This window comes from Bombus pyrosoma, linkage group LG9, assembly GCF_014825855.1.
Source record: "Bombus pyrosoma isolate SC7728 linkage group LG9, ASM1482585v1, whole genome shotgun sequence".
Lineage (NCBI taxonomy): Eukaryota > Metazoa > Arthropoda > Insecta > Hymenoptera > Apidae > Bombus > Bombus pyrosoma.
In genome coordinates this window covers 7235566-7253309 of record NC_057778.1, presented here as the reverse complement: position 1 = coordinate 7253309, position 17744 = coordinate 7235566, and the positions used below count along the sequence as shown (strand labels likewise).

The following is a 17744-nucleotide window of genomic DNA, read 5'->3' as shown; positions in this document are numbered from 1 at the left end:
AGAAAGCTTTTTCATCTAGAGATTATAGGGTTTTCTTCGATTTTAGAGTTTCTGAAATTCTCCCCGTTTCGCTTCAGGGAGGCGGACTGCGACGATGACATAATCTTCGAGGACTTTGCCCGTCTTAGGCTCAAAGGCGAGCCGGATGCCTGACTACGTGGTTCCAAGCCAATCTACCTGTTCGAGACAACTAAATGTCTGATGGCGGGCAGTAATCGCCGAAAAATCGAAAACGTCCGCGAACTTCATCGTGAAGATCGACCATCCTTGCTCTAAGTCCTTGCTAGGATCGGTCACGGATAAAGTTTTTCGCATCGTTGGACAGACCGATCACTGGAATAACATTACCTTTTCTTTCGATGCTCGACGAAGGAATTCGTTCGCGAACCGTGTGGTCAGTTCATCGTAAATTCCTATTCAACACGGGATAACATATCCGGAATGGTACTAATCATCGCACAGAGAACTATATGCACTTCGAGAAACTCATTGGAGGAAGAAGAGAAACTTGAAATATTTCCAGTCGATTACGCCGACAAGATAAAAGAGAAGTATATCTTTACGTTTTGACACGTTTCGTTTGTGACGAAAAATGATAAGGCATCAAAGACTGAATGCATCGTCGAAAAGGTTATCCCATAAAACAATCATATTTATTACTAGCAAGAGGCGAGTACATCTTTTTCTTTAAAAATGGGTCCTTGGGACACAGTCTTCGACGAAACTACAAACACGATGTTTCTGTAATTTTAACCGTATGGCCAGTATGTAGAATTCATTCTATCAATCGCAGATACCTTTTACACGTACGTTTCTATGCCAGTCAACAGAACTCCGGATCTCTCGGTGAAGAGAGTTTGGTCATCTTCGTCGCAGCAAACATGTAAATTATTATAAACTTCGTTTCCGTATTATTATACTAATTTGCTTTAGCGAAAATCTTTGAATCCTCGAAAGTAAGATGCAAGGTACGTTTTGTTCTGAAATTAAGTTCTGTTATATTCTATATCTACAAGTAAGAGAAACAGATTTCTTCCACTATCTTTTCGACTTCGACTGTTTCATACTTTTAATTTTGAATTTATGTTTAATAACATTTATCAAAAATAATGACAATGTTCGGTTTCTTTCTCCTATACTATGTTCATCTATACAATAACGCATTATTTTAAAGAAGAAATACAGCTTCTTGTCGTACATTACTTGAAATGTAACTTTCAAGAACTATTATTCCTCGATAAACGGTAAAATTAACCTTTTTCACTTCAAAGCACGTAATAGTTTTAACTATAAAAATCTGAGCCATCGTGGCCTCGAATATGTCAAGTGAATTCTCGTCTCGGGACATTTCTGAATCTTTACAACATTGAACGAGCGAAGAGTATCTATGAGACTATTGCACGTCAACTGAAAATGCGAATTAAATAACAATAATCTATGTAAGATAATGTATTACGTTGATCGTTAAATATATCTTCGTATTCGACGTTATATACATAGTTATCGAAGTTCTTCAATAGAGAATGGTTTTTTCGAATAGTTAAGTCGCTTGGATTTTTAATGGAATCGCATTGGATTTCCTTGGAAGACATCGCAACAAATTCAACGAATCCTATTTAAACGTTACATATAAAAAAAAAAAGAATATATGTATAAAGATAGATAAATATACTCACGAACACACGTATTATACATACGTATACAAACTTTGCATCACACGCTTAACGGTAAATTAACCAAGGGTTAAAAAAAAAAAAAAAGAGAATTAAGTAAATTTCAGCAGTTTAGCTTTTACACGTTTATACCGACATCGAGAAAGTATCGGATTTTTTGCGACACGCTATTAATCGTACGATTTTTCTATTCCTTTTTTATGTATCAAGTTTTTTACCGAAACGAAACATTCTAATGCCATCTTGACTATTTGGATTATACCGTGGAAAAATTCATTTCTTTGCGAACAGATTCAAATCGATCCAGTTCGTTACTTGCATCGTTTACAAAGACTGTTATGCGAAGTTGAATCGCCCGTTTCCCTAATAGGGAGGAGGGTATCGGTACGATATGAGTTTTCTACGTCCCTCTGCGACTTACGTTCACGATGAAACGGCAAGACGAATTATGGAACAGAGTATATCGAAGAATTCCAAGCGCAATTGAGAGAAAGGGATCATTCCAGGTGTATGTGATTAATCTGTATGCCTTTAGGAACAAAAAAGCAAAGTATTAAGTATTCTCTAAGTGGCAGATCAAAATGGACGAAATTACGATTGATCATCTTCGGATGCAATCCTGGTCGGTCGGTTTACTGGTTTCATTTCGCACTTTACTCTGATCTGCGATTTAGAAAACGCCTTATATACATATGTTGTATTAGCACGATTCAAACATTAAAGCGTCCGCTGTCAATTAATTCTTATTTTAACCAACGTCGGTAACAATTTTACGAAGGCACAGCGAGCGCGTTAATTAAGAACAACTTCTGCGTATCGATGAGTGTAATTTGCAGTTAGTATAAAAATCTGTGTCTCGGATGGAAGAAATTGTTGGCTTAAAATTGAAAAGATCGAGGTAGCATTCTTGAACGAACGTCCAATCTTGCATAAGGTAAGGAAGGAGGAAAAAAAAAACGAAAATTTTCTATCCGTCACTTTCTGTTTGCGATAACGAAATAAAATGTCAATTGTACCAATCGAACGAAATAACCGCAACTCGTAATTCTCTTCGATTTTTAGCCACAAGAATCTGGCCAGGGCAACGTTGACCGTGCTATTGGCCTTTTTAATCGTGCACATGTATATATACGCAGGAGGTAAGGAGAAGAATAGTATTTTTTATCGATTTAGCATTTACAGATTGTATTTAGGAGAGATTATCGATTATACCAAAGCCAGTATCTCTCACTTCAATGTTTTCTTAAGCAAAGAAGCTTTCGGGAGAATGAAGGAACAAAACGAACATGATTATTCTCTAGTAATTAACCGAGCAAAACAGCCACGTAAGTAATTGTATATGTCGAGTTAATGTTTAAAACTAACGTAAGTGAAAGAAACAGCCATAAGTTTGAGGTCATATATTATCGTGGTTTTATTTCCCTAAAAGTGAGAAAGCCATTGCACGTTGCAAACTCTTTCTCGATAAACTTGACTTCTATTCGGCCTCTTAACTTCACACTTTGTGCCACTAAATTGTATCTGGCTGTAGTTCGTAAGCAGGCGAATCTATCACGAGGATGAAGCCGTTTTGACCTCAAACTTATGCACACACATAGAGAGAAAGAGAGAAAAGATGAAGAAACGCGGGCTTGTACAATACGCGCCAGAGTATATTTTATATTCGCACGCGCTGGTGCGCGCCAATATTTTTTGTATCATATTAAAAAAAAAAAAAATCGAAAGGTCGATCGGTGGATGATTCGTATCTTTGGAACAGCACAAGACGAACGAGAGATTGTCACCATACTGCACAAAAACAATTGCAACACACGTTGCTCCAGAGTCAATAATGGGTGCTGTTTAAGAGCGTGACTTGTCGCTATTTTAATGAGTGTGTAGCGTGCCGAGTATTAAGACGTTTCAATGTCTTAAAAGAGAACGAAAGCCCATTAAGCCTTATATTTCGCAAAAACGCGATTTGTAACGAGCAATTTGTTACTCGTCGCTCTTTTCTTTCTCCTTTTTCGTGTTGGACAAGTCAAGAAGAAGTAAATCATCGGACCCTGTCGATGTCAATGGATGTTACAGATTTCAAACGCTTCCGGTTCGTACATGAAAACACGAAGACACGAGATGAATTGTATATTAAGAGTATCGGACAGTACATATGTATGTACGTGTAACGATTAGAACTACGCAGGGCATAATAGTTAGCTAAGTTAGAAATGGTTTAAAGTAAGAGGAAAAGAAAAAAAAAAAAGAAAAAGAAATAAAAAAGAATATCGTCCACGTCCAGGAATTATTACGTGTATGTGTAATCGCAGTATTCTACTTTGCGCGTATAATGTCGAAACGAATCGGGTTGTATAACTTTATGAGATAGGACACAAATTATAGCGTTGCTGATACGTGTAAATTGCGTTTAACTTATTCAGCAAAGACGAGTTATTCCCCCTAATGCACCCGATAATTATTCGTTTTGTATGCAGAATGAAGTATCGCGAGAGAAAGAGACACGAAAGAAGAATCGTATTAAGCGGAAAGTATGTATAAAAAGAAAATAAGAGGAACAAACATGGAAGAAGAGAATAAATAGCGAGATACGTAATATATTATATTGTACATGTAAAAATTGTGTATTCTCATATAATAGTAGTTGTAATAATTTAATAAATCTTGTATATCGCAAGTGGCCACAGTTTTCATTATATTTTTTATATTAATTAATTCAATTACCACAGGTCTAATAAAAATGTAAGAAGCCCTTGAAGCCGAAACTTTGATTTCGACGAGAAAGGAACAGTAGTAAGGAATACCTTTAACTTGCCTTGCTAATTAAATTCACTCTGTATATAAGGCACTTTTAAATACCGAGTTTGGTAAAACTTCGCAAGACAGACAGTTCTAAAATGAAACTTCACAGATTTGGAAAAGGTCTAAATTGGATCCGCTAAAATCGATGCATCTGTTTAAACATTCATCTCCCGCGGGGGTTTCGAATAATAAATGAAAACATACCAGAAGGGAAAGAAGGAAAAGCAGCGGAAAAAGTTATGACACATAAACGAGATAAACATGCAAAAATTATGCAGTTCATATAGGAGAAAAGTTCACGTATTTTAGTTCTTTCTGTCCTTTTTTCGTTACAGAAAAGTTCAAGGCTTTACGAATTAAAGTTCCAATGATTTATATTTACCACGGGAAAAAAAAGATTTCTATAATTTTCAAATGCGACTACTTCATCGTAAGCACTCTATGAAGTTACACAGTCCCATTACGCTTGATGTCGCGATTTACTGACCAGTTGGTGGAGAAGAACTTTCTGCAAGAAAAATAAAAACACTCTCGAGACAATATTTTGTTTGGAAAGAAATTTGGAGAAACAGCAATGAACGCAATAAGAAAAATCCAACTAAATAAACAATGAGATAGACTGAGAAATTTTTGCCGCAATTAACGCGTTACAATTATTGCTATGATTATAATGTACGCAGAAAAATAGACTTTTCTTTCGTTCCTAATATAATCTACCATTTCCCTTTAAAAGTGAATCCAATTATAAAAGGCACTAACAGCTTTAATTAAAATATATTACGGTTTTTTTTGCTTCTAAAACTTGGATAAGATGAGAATCATTATCGATGGTAATTCCATCCCTTTCTTTTTATTCGAGGCGTGTTCGAACTTGCAATCTTGAAAAACAGAAAAGAAAAAGTCTTCGAAACTTGATAGAACTTTGGACAGTTTCGATTACACCAAGGTACAGGATGGACGTGTTCGTGTTTCGTTTTAAATTAAATACGGAAGTTTTTAGAGTTTGCGGAAATGAGCACAGTAATTCCACGCTGGCTGGATTAGAATGATCCTTTTCATTCGGCTATATCGAGGCTCGATTTCGTTTATTTAGCGTCCACGTGGAATTCGAGTTTAAAACGAGCTGTTCGACGCAACAACGCATACAGTTTCACGTTAATTTACATGTATTTTCAAGCTGGCGCGTTTCACTGAAAGTGCATTTGTCTTGTACAATATAATTTTCCAATTTATAAATCAAACGCCTTCGCTCATTCATTTAGTTCTGGAACATCAAAAAGCAATTGGAAAATTACGTTTAGATGGAACTATATTGTCCTTTGTGATTAAAATGAAAATTTATATTTTTATGTATTCGGGAGAATGCACCATACTTCCATTACCCGTTTCACATTTGACTCTCGATTTTTCGAACTGAATACAGCACAATTTTACTTGTTATTTCGTTACACCGGCTAAAACTTTTTAATTGAATAAAATTTTGTATTGAAACGGCATAAAAAGCTTCGTGGCTATCGGTTGGTCTCTTAGAAAAAGAAACCAGAATTTCGAACTTCACCGGCTGCAACTTGTAACATGTACCTAATACGGTACGACACCATCATTTATCAGCGTGAAAGAGCAGAAATTCTTGACGCGAATAATGAGTTGTGCAACAGTCCAAACGTGTTCGAATTCTGACGGGAATTTATTTTCACGTTTAACCGAGCTAAAATGCGGAATTCTGTGTTCCCCTCGTTACTCACGAACGAGCGAACCAAGAGGCATTAAGTGTCCGATACATGATCAATTCTGGACATTTGATGTAAACGATATGTTCGTTTCGACGTAGGAAACAATATGTGCACATGAAATGTAAATGATACCTGATGAACGACCAAATGGAAAATAAGTTTCGCATTCAATTTCGAGTTATAGATTCTACAGTGATCTTTTCAATTGAAATGAAACTAAGAGTTCATTTCGAGAGGAGGATTATTTAAGAAAGATCCTTAGATATAGGCATTTAATTATTAATGTCTTTCACGCAAGAGAAATTTGCAATTCGTCAAAACCACGTCGTGTATCTAGGTTTAAAGAAAGAATAAGGAAAATGAGAAAGAAAAACGATTGTAATTAATTAAACAGACACTGTTCCAGTCTTACGGAAGCAATTGGTTATTTCAAACGACAGTAGTTGAGAGAATTAACTTGAGGCAAAAGATAAATGTAATTTTTTAATGCGATATGGGAAGTTACGTTAAGTAATCATTCTGTATTATTGGATTTTGCAAATTTTACGATTATACGTTTTGAAGTAAAAAATCCTTCGAACGATCAACAGGACATAGTCCTGTGAATATACTGTACATAATCCACTTAGAGTTTTCCGCTGTAAAAATGAATCTTCTCGTATTTCTTTTCCTCTTTTATTCAAAGCGAAGATAAAATCTCGCGTAATGTCCGGGTTCGATTCGATTCACGACGTTTTTTCTGACGTAATTCGTTTTTATCAGAAGATAGCGAACGTTGCGTTTCATCTTGTTCGTTATTTCTGGTATCTTCACCGACGTATTACAAACTGTATTAATTTCCAAGTTAGTTGAAAAAGGTTGAAATGTATTATTTGATGCTGGAAGGAATTTTCGATAGTCTAGTTATATTGGTTGTGCTGCTCGAATATCCAGAGACGAATATCGTTTTCCAACTTAATATCAAACGTAATCCTGCCAAGAATGTCAATTCGTGAATTCGACGCGAGATTATCGACGATCGCGCGGTTACATTTTTCGATGTCATTTTCTTTTTTTTTTCTTTTTTTTTTTTTCTTACTAAAACTAATATAACAGATCGATAAAAACGAGGACGAAACTAAATTTGCTCCAAGTATATTCGATTTAAAAAATTTCCAAATGATTACGCGTACGATATTTTTCTTGCGATTTATCTTTGTTGCAATCCAAATTTTTTATCAAATTCGTCAGGCGAAAGATTATTTTTTACAAGGAAAATATCATCTTACGGATGCTGGGAATTTTTATCAAAAGTACATAATTTTGAAAAAAAGAAAGAGAAATAGAAAACGTGGCGATGCTGCTCCGTATTAGCAAGGAAAAGAAAGGATATTGTTGCCGGATGAAAGTACGAAGACTAAATCTAATTAAAATTAACATGCTTGGGAAGAAGACAACTAAGAAGATAAAGGGATGCGTTAAAAATATTATAGGAGCAAAATAAACGAAAGTTTTCGCAAAAAAAGTATTATAAAAAGTTGGAAACGAGCGAGAAAATAGAAAAATGCGACGATGAAAATCTGGTTAATCAAACATGTCTTTTACTTCCTTGTCCCAGGAAAATTCGTGAAAAAAGCAACCTGTAGAGAGAAATTTTTTCCTCTTATCGACGTAAAAATGCAAAACTGCTTTCAACGGGGTGAAAAATCGAGTATTCTCGTAGTTTGTTCATTAATTAACAATGAATCTCCATCTCCTGATTCATGAAGTAACAACATTATTATCCGTCCACAGCATATTAAATGCGATTGCGATATCGATTGCAAACAGTATCTCATCGTAATTATTGTAATATAAATATTATGATAATCAGTTAATATATTGTGTTATTAATGTTAAATACGTACTCGTGCTGTATTATTTGTGCGTTAATTCTCGCATATTATAAATAAAAATCGTTCGTATTAAAAATGATTTTTTGCATAAAACAAATATCGCACGTATACCTACGTATATTATGATACTAGTTTACGAGTTCGATGCCATTCGTTCACCATGTTTATAATAAATATTTTAGAAAGCAAACAAGCCTGCGATATAAATTCTGATATACAGACATTTATCCATGATGATATTGCGAACCTTAGAGTGAAATATCCATTGAAGCTGAGCGAACAAGTTTTGGCGCGCATCCCGGTCCCTCTCTCTGTCTTTCTCCCACCCCAGGACGTAAGGCAACGCTACCTCTACCGAGTCGTCGCGCCTTCAGTATGATCCACGCGGCCAAACCCCGAGGATGCGTGTCTGGAAGAATACACATATTTTGACAGTAACCCTGTCAAAAATATTGCAATCGATATAAATTAGTTCTCATCGATTCTGTGACTGTAGGAATGTACCAAGTAACTATTGTTCCGTGTTCGTTTAATTTATATATAGTTACGTTCTTCAAAGTGAACTGATTTATGCCGATCGTCGATTCAAAATCACAAAAAATTCTTCCAAGATTTTTAAAACGTGTATCATTTAAGGAAATTGGTACAAATGTGTGAGAAATTTGAATCAATTTGAAATTTCGGGGTTAAGTCGCGAAAGTTTAATGTCGAATCTCCGCGTTCCCATCTCCCATTTCCTTTCGAAAATATTCGTGTTTCGAGAAACGATCCTTATTTCTCAGAAATGGGAACTCAAGGAATCTGATCTCGGCTTTTGAAATAGTTTTAGAAGCTACGAGATCGCGATTTGTTTGATCCTTTATGCCGTTCCAAATCTTAATCTACGAGTAGTTTCTCTTATAAGGTTATACACGAGAGCACGAGTAACCAACGAATAATAATCGAGAAATATCGTTATACGAGACGAAGAGGAATCGTTTTCGAAATTACCTGCATACCGGCGAAAACCAGTTTCAAGCAAAGCGGGATAGGATTTCAGATTCTCACTGATCGTTCTAGATTCTAGATTACTTGTAAACACAGCGTGGTCACAGAATCCGCGTGACTCGCACAAGAGGAAAAGAAACGCGTAATTTGAATCCATTAAAAAGATCGAAAGATAGAAGGTACCGCGACGACATCTCGCGGTACAACTTCACGCGCGAATAGGCAAGAACGAACTACATGCGTTAAAACTGATACTTTAGTCAAATAATTCGAACTGTTAATGAATAAATAGTTTCTATGAATACGTGTATGTTACGTCCGCGATTTCGATTGTTTTTGTAGAAAACTTCGAATTTCTAGAAGTCGACATGTTGGAGTTAAACTTGCAACGATCGGTCGCCACTTGAACACTCACGATAACCCACTTGATTCTTAATAAAACCATTCAACGATTCCACTCACAGATTCATATCTTGGTCGAGTATTCGACCACGCTTTTCTCTATGATAAAACGAGAACGGTTCGACTGTCGATTTTATTAGTTGGACCTCTACCAATTTGAAATTTAAGACGACGTTGTGCCACCTCCAGTTCCGAACGTTAACTGCCTGATGTTGGACACGAGGCGTAATTGTCACACAAATCGCTTCAATATATCGATTATCGGGTATCGTTCGATTCGGCTAAAGAATCTCGCGGTGATTTCCCAGTGCTGTGAATACCATGAGTAACATTGACGTTCGAATCTCCGTTGGTGCAGTGAAAAGATCGAAGAAAAGTATGATATTGTGAACGAAGAATTGTGCCATGACGAAAGAGAACACGAGCAAGAAGGAAACTGAAGAACTGAAGACGAGAATTGTAAAGAACTTGCCAAAAAATGTAGGTAAATTGTCTATCAAATGTTTCAGGTTAGGATAATTTGAAATTATGCAGCGGGAAGCCGTGTGTTTCGTTTTTTTCCGTATTTCACATTGACATTTCCTGTGCCTTTCTGTATATAAGGTGACTCCGAAATAATGTAATAAACGATGAATCGAAAATAGAGAATAAAATTCTTCATAAAATGTTCCATTTTCAAGGAAAAATGTAGCCTGAAAATTTGCTTAGTATGTATATGCGAATTTGGCTAATACTCGACTGGACACGAACAAGCAATCAACAGGAGATTATTCTACATGCAAAAATGAATAAAAAGTGAAGAATAAAATTTGTTCGTTTAAGGTTTCATTTTCCAGAAAATAGGATTTGTTCGCCTTTGGTCAAGAATTAACCTAGTACATTCATGTTCAGAAAAATCTTCAAATTAAATGTATTTTTAAACCAGGATAGCTAAATCGAACGCGGCAATGTTCAAGTAAAATGAATAGTACATTTTATTTTATTATTATTGTTATTTGTAATTCACATAATATAGTATGGGGAAGAATGTACTGATACATTATTGTTAAATGTAGGACTCTATTGTTGTACGAAGAAATTCAATTAATTCTAAATCACGATTGAAATTCGGCCTTATCTACGCCTGGACTAAAATATCTTTCTATTCATCGTCCTATAATGGGATGCAGATTCTATCATAACGAAGTGCAGCACCGCGAAAACGAATCTGTTGCCCCTTTATAACCTAATCTGGCTCGGAAGTACAAGCAATTTATACCATCCCGTCGTTTATTTCTTTTTTGTTCTCTTGTTATCGATGGAAAAGCATAGTACTAAATCTTGTATGTTATTCTAGTAACTTTACGAAAACGTAGTTGTAGGCCCCGTAACCAGAGGCGTTTCATTATAAATTTCTTTATGGGGGATCTCCTTTAATAAAAGTTTCATTAAAATCTCCCTCGGATAGAAGATATATTTCCCCGGTGTAAAAGTCGAATTCAAGTTTAGCTACCGTTTCTTAAACAATAAAATAAAAATCTACGAAAAGATCGGCTTTTTGTCAGAATAAAATATAGAAATATAGGTGTGTTTTTTAATAGAAATGATAATTCAGTGTCTATGATATGTAGTTGTATTCGATTTGTCTATTATTTGTTTAAGCGTGTATATAAAAATATGAAATCACGTAAACATATACAATTTAACGATCGTTAGTTGACGCATTTTCTATCGATAAATTATCGCCGTTTTGTGCATCTTTATGCCACATGGTTTATCATCTCTGAAAAGAGTGAGGTTTTAAAAACGAAATATGTAGTTTTTTATTCGTTTCCAATAACGTTATTGCTGCACGGGCCGCGAAAGCGTATCGAAAGTCTGAACGGGGTTCGCCGTGCCATCTCTGCTCGTAAAATATCACTATGCGATCGGTGATTGACGTTTTGATAGAATCTGTTTTTAGCGAAATGTGTTTTACATCAGCTTCTTGATTCCTGCCTTTCTCGTACATTCTTTCCTTGTACAGTTGCTGAAATCAGGATTGTGTGAAAAAGCAAATAAATTTCTACAAAAATGGTAGCCATATAGTTTAATTCCTTTTTTGTTACAGCGTAAGAAATTTAACTGAATTCTATTAAGCGCGCTTCATAAAATTGCCTCGTATCTCTTGGATGTTAGTGTCCCAGCAAAGATAATTTTCATTTCCCATCGAGTTTTACATACCAGCAAATTTTTTATTATAATAAGATAGAAACTATCAGTTCTTCCCTCCAACATACAGTGAGTTTCATTCTACAAAACTAAAATGTATAGGTATTTTCTAAAGAGGATTTTTCGAATACAAATAATGGCAGGAGATAATAGAAATATTTTCTTCTCGTCGATGTTTCTTACCAGTTTAGAAATATATTTAACGGACTATGATTTTGTCAAGCAGCATGCATTAATTTTATCCAGAACTTTATATTCACGATCCGAATATAGCGTAACTCTCTGTGCTGGGAAATTTTTGCTAACACGAGGGAGATCTTTCTACAGCGCTTCACGTACACCTCATAAAATTGTGGATAAAATTGTCCGTAAAAACACAGATTTCGACGTGCAACAATCCTGAATCCATAAAACAGATAATTGTCTACAGTTTCTATTCACATTAATTGTCATGGCTAATTATTTATATAATTAAATGAAATGTCGTGACTAATGACGTTTTGATAAACTAGAATTGCTGGAATAAAACAGTGACATTGATAACAAATGTAAAAATTTGTTTGTTCATGAGTTTACTCCGTTTTGAAGTTTGTTAACTATTAGCGACGAAATCCGATATTTCCATAGACACTCTTTTCTCGTTTTTATCCCATCTTCGTATTTCACCCCTGGCTAGTGTTTCATTTATTGTCCTTTTACCATTGTATAGATGAATAAATTTCAAAATGAACTTTCTTCTCCAGTGAAACGAAGAAAGAACGATTCTTTGCATAGCGATAGCGAGATCTACAAATGTTTTGCTTCGTACTGATTACTTAAAGTATCTCATTCTCGATTCGCTCGATTTGGGTTTCTAAAAAGGTTTCGAATGTATATGCAGATCGGCATGGTATGTCAGTTAAAATCGAATAGTAACGATAAAAGAAGCAGAAGAAAAAGAATTCCCTTATGCTTAGTACGAGTCGAGTGACTTTTATCTTGTTAAAACATAGAATTTAATTAACGAGCATTTAATCTTTCAAAGAGATTGCGCGAAGGAACTTAACAAATACATTCACGTATTAGGAACAGAGTGCACGAGTCGAGTGGCTTTCTATAAATAGCCAGAAAACTTGCAAATTTAAACTGAAATTTATTCTTTGAATTACATGTAAAATGTAGGCTCCAGCACCGTTACCATATTTCCCATCGTTTCGCTACATTCTGTTTATTTCAGTTTTCCAACAATTCTACAAATGCATGTACCGTGTTTAGTTGTCACATTGGTGCTAGTTAAAAAGGATAAATACTCGATAAATGAATAGGAAGAGATAGAAGGCAGGAACAGAATAATCCATCGTGACACGAAACGCTGTCATTGGCCTTAGTAACCTGCTCTGATGTGTATCATATCTCGTTATCGAGTCGTATTATTTTCCATGTAGTCCCGTTAACAAATTACATCCGTATCTCGTTCCCATCGGTCGATGTCCAATCAGCTAAATTCAAGCTTTGCCCCCTACATACAGCACTGACACAGAACGGCCGATGCACTTTGCCAGTGATAGCGCGTCTATTCGCAAGCCTGCATTTTTCTAAATCTACCACGATTCATCTCCTTTTCAATCACTTTGTGATCCTTTTCTTCGCTCGTGTAGAATTATGAAAATCTTCGCTAAATATTTCCCTTTTAACAGCCAGTATTTTCGAGAAACGAATAGAGCACAGCTAACAATTTTCCTACCGTATAATACAATTTAATCTACAATAGCAATCGATCTTAAAGAAACATTGCATGATTTTTATAAATCTTCGAGCTATTATAAAGACATGTTGGGATCCTTATTGCCATTAATCATGATTTTATCTTCAATTTTAAACAGTGTTCATTCTGTTCGAACAAATGTCTGCTACTTATTTCACCATTGTTTCCAAATGTTACCTTCCCTAACGTTATTTCTCCTCTCGTCACGATCTTATAGAATTAATCAAAATTTTAACCGCTGGAGATGATCGTACGAGCAAGTTTCAGATACTCGTCTGCGCGACGTCTGACAGTAAAGTAATAACATCGGGAATTCTCACCAATTGGATACAGGGAATCGTAACGTGTACTATCTCGAGTTTATCGCGTCGAACGAATTGACCAATGTTTTTGCAAAATTGGGAATCTTGTTTACGTCTGTATTAGTCGCCGCGATAATTACAAAGGTAATTAAACATGATGCGCGAGCTGCTCCGCGAGAAACGTTTACGAGGCGGGCAACTTGAAACGCGTTTCATAATTAGAAATTTCCAGGATGAGACGTCTAAGAACGCTTCGTGGGTCCTAGTTGGGAAAGCTCAAAGTTGTATCGCTGGGAAATTGCAATCGTTGAACTAGTCCGTTAAAGTTGACAAATTCTTTTTCTAGGGGTATTAGCGTTTAACTCTGCTTACTGATTGTATGAGAAACTTATTAAGGAATTTTTAAACATACGATAACATAGAAAATAAAAAATATTCCTACGAGAGACGATGTCTCTAGTTGACTATCCGTGAGGCTTTGAGCGTATAAATTTTTGAGGATTTTCTACCTTTGGACATGCTTTTCCTACAAGCTAGAACAATTTGTCGTCGTAGCAGACCGTAATTCTCGCGACGTCTGTCTCGAACTATATATGCAAGTGAAAAATGGTGTGAATGTAGAGAGAATAACTAAAGGAAAGGGAACACGATGTATCCTTTTGCTATCAGTAAGGCGAACGACGATGCTCGTACAATTGAAATCGTTCCTCCGCTGTGATTCTTCTGGCTTTGAACGAAATCAGCGACAAAATGTTGTCTCATTTGGCAAACTATTTTAGGATTCTCAACATGTTTCTTCGCATCTCTATCGAGAAAGCTGAATCTTCTCATTTCTATAATTCTTCTACGTATTTGACGTATTTGCTTTCCTTTTCATATTATATATCGTATTATATATTTGTGACTGTATTGTTACATTCTCAGGTAATTACATTTACGTATTGCTATATCTTCAAATGTCTATGTAGAATTATCTTTCTGCTTTTGATCGCTCTAAAACGTTTCAGCACTTGCCTCGCTATTATTTCTCCTTCTTCACATTTGATTTTATTGTATACCAATGGCAACAATATTTCACCAAATTTTCCAACTCAACGCCATACACCGTTTAATTGATTTCACTGGCTGGGCATGGCGTGGAACGAGATTCCCGCTGACCATTCCGTTAACGTACAAATTAATGACAACGCGTCGATATGCCTCAGCGATTTATCGGTGCTCGATATTAACGCGTGGCAGATAGACTCTAATGCAGAGATTTTGCCAACGGCGAATTCGTCGATTTCATTAGCGCGACGCGGTGTTTTTACGCTCCATATGCCTGACGATTTCACGCGTCTGTATATTTTAACGAGAATTGATAACCCCGCTAATGTTCTAACCGCGCGGAAATTTCAGAAACTCGCGTGTTTGCGCCATTGCGGAAGAACTATAGTTCGTCGATGCATTGTTCGCGCCTGTTCCTCGTTCCTCGAGAGTAATCCACGATTCAAATGCATTCGTCGGTTTAGAATGGAATATGTGTTTAAACGTTCTTTGAAGAGGATGAAATTGTGTGGCAGGATTATCGGAAAAAATGACAAATTTTGGTAGTTGAATATATCGATGAATGGAATTTTCATCGATACGGTTACTTTGATATTTCTGCTTTAGTTTGATTACGGTTTTCAACATCGACCGTGCTGTTCACAATTAGAAACGCAACTTAAGCGTGAAACAGATAGGTTCGGATTCCCAGCTGATTTCCACAGAATCTGATCGCATTAATTGCTGGAGGACGCAACAGACACTAATTTGCGGAGCGAAATGAACAGGTGATACAGCGAATGGAGGCTGAATAGAGGATTTTGCGAAAGGAGAGGGAAAAATTGCTGCCTTTAATAACTCTGGGAACTCATTTAATTGAATTAATACCATGTTAATAGATGCTTTTCATTCGGCGATTCTTATCGTATTAAATATACAAAAATTAAAGAGTATCATAACGAAATAAATATAACGAATATTATTATATTAAAAATGAAAAAAATAACGACCATTTGACCGATAAACGTCGAAATATATATTTTTCCTCAGGCTGAAGGATAAAAGATTTCAATCTCGATATAATCAATCTCCAATTTGCCTATTCAGAAAACTTTACATTCGAAACAAGGCACTTCTAATTAGACGCCTTGATTAGCAGTAACTAAAAATGCCAACTCGAACAGGATCAAAGAAATAAAAAGGCGGTTGCCTCCCGCTCCTGTTGTTTGCACCGCTAAGGAGAAGATCAAAGAATGTTTTATTTGTCTAGTAAAGAAAGCCGAAGAGGCCATAATCAGTCAAATACTTTTTGTAAGTTCTCGAAGAGATAATTAGAAGTGACAACAAGAATACATCATGTTGCCCGGTATTATTTTAATTTATTATTTTATTTCAATCAGCATTTATATATATATATATATATATTCCATTTTATCATCTTGCATTCTTAAATTTCCTAATTATTGCCACTGAAATTAGCAGTGTTTATTAAAGGAGACCTGTCGACCACGAACAGACAACTCTTATTGTTCCGAATGATGTTTATGAGACAATGGCTCGTGTTAAATTTGGGGATAAAGCTTTGTCAATCACTCGGATGAAGGAACAAAGGAGCGTTTCATAAAGGTTCCCATGGCGAAGCATCAATAAGGGTAGGATTATGCCGATGTGTAATTTATGCTTGTGTCTTTCCTTGGACACGGCTAAAAGGAAGCATCGCCCTCGATAAAAAGAAGCTTTTGAATGAAATAAGAACGAAGAAATAGAGAGCTGAGACGAAATCTTCGTCGAGATTACACGATATTGCACGATCAATCTTTAACGAGGAGATTTCGACGAATAGATTTTCGGAGAATTTGGCGATCTAATCAAGGCATTCGCTGCTATCGTGTCGTGTCATTGATAGGAAAACGGTGATTTTAAGTTTCAGAAATACCGAGGAAAGCGGAAGAGCAACGAAACAGCTTCTTCGATACAGAATTTCAAGAGATCCTTGGCTTAAAGCTTACGTTTCGTACTTTGATTAGTTTTTCCAATTTTTATATCTTTGTTTTATATCCGTAAAATTAATCGATTGCTCGGACAATAGAAAAATTGTAGCGGCCAATAACATACAAAAATGAGAAAGAAACTTTCCGCGAGACGAGAAAACTTTGTAGGAAATCGTTGATTCAATCAAGACGATCACTATCTTGCTAAGGTACTGTGCGAAATGAACCGCGAGCTCGCGAAACCAGTCTTCTCCGCAAACAAAGCAACTTTCCGTCGTTACCGAGACATTTTCTCAAGTACCAAGTTGAAATATCGCGACTGATATTTGAGAAATGAGCCGTCGTCAAAGAGGCATGACTCTTGATATTTAGAGCATCCGTTCTCAATGGAGCACGAGTGAAACGCGAAAAGAAATGATCCGTACAGAATATGATCTACGAGCTTCTATGATTCACACTTTGATTAACGAGATGTATTTCTGGAAAAAATATTTCATCAGAGGTGTAACGTCTGGCCGGGGACGTTGATGGTTACGTGTTAGATATAAAAACGATTCGAATTTGTATAATTAGACTTACGTAAACGAAACCGAATGTCGTATCTTCGTATCACCAGTGAATTCGTAAATGGAAGAGGTCGAAGTAAAAGATAAATCGTTTGATAATTTATGATGTTGAAACACGTGACGTTAAATATGTCTTTTGAAGATTAACGCGAGTTAAGAACTTTTCAAAATCCTCGCTCTCCAAGCTCGATCTTAAACATTATTTCTTCGCAATAGACGCTTTAAAATCGCGTAAATTTGCTCCAACACACTCGCACTGAATTTCGCACAAGCTTAAAATCTTGTACGATGCTCCTGCTTTATGATCTCAAATCATATTTGGAAACATATTTTCGTAAATTCTTTTCCCAGAATTCAACTGCGGTTCTAATAAAAATTCCTCGCATCATTTTCAATTACGTGTTCCTCCGTGAAGCGTTACGGTTTTCAGGAAGGGGCTATATATGGCTGAGGCAGGGGT

The 17744-nt window shown here is 36.0% G+C and overlaps 3 protein-coding genes across 17 annotated transcripts in view; 2 read left to right on the top strand and 1 right to left on the bottom strand.

The window, feature by feature from the left end:
* The window catches only part of LOC122571112 (beta-arrestin-1), a 28004-nt gene extending 23660 nt beyond the window's left edge, over positions 1–4344 (top strand). For 8 of the 10 annotated variants that reach the window (XM_043734434.1, XM_043734432.1, XM_043734438.1 and 5 more), the window contains one exon: positions 78–4344. In XM_043734434.1, the coding sequence (XP_043590369.1) occupies positions 78–153 (76 nt within the window). In that variant the 3' untranslated portion in view covers positions 154–4344. Of the gene's footprint in view, positions 1–46 lie in introns of all 10 variants that reach the window. The other 2 variants (XR_006317951.1, XM_043734433.1) reach the window with 2 other exon arrangements.
* LOC122571113 (protein FAM8A1) overlaps positions 1–8388 on the bottom strand; it is a 34724-nt gene extending 26336 nt beyond the window's left edge. The window contains exon 1 of the mRNA XM_043734440.1: positions 8324–8388. Within this exon, the coding sequence (XP_043590375.1) occupies positions 8324–8373 (50 nt within the window). The 5' untranslated portion in view covers positions 8374–8388. The remainder of the gene's footprint in view (positions 1–8323) is intronic.
* Positions 8389–8463: 75 nt separating this feature from the next.
* LOC122571108 (5-hydroxytryptamine receptor 2B) overlaps positions 8464–17744 on the top strand; it is a 37172-nt gene continuing 27891 nt past the window's right edge. The window contains exons 1-2 of one of the 6 annotated variants that reach the window (XM_043734410.1): positions 8464–8583; positions 9606–9945. The gene's annotated coding sequence lies outside the window, so the exon portion shown is untranslated. Of the gene's footprint in view, positions 9950–17744 lie in introns of all 6 variants that reach the window. The other 5 variants (XM_043734408.1, XM_043734409.1, XM_043734406.1 and 2 more) reach the window with 5 other exon arrangements.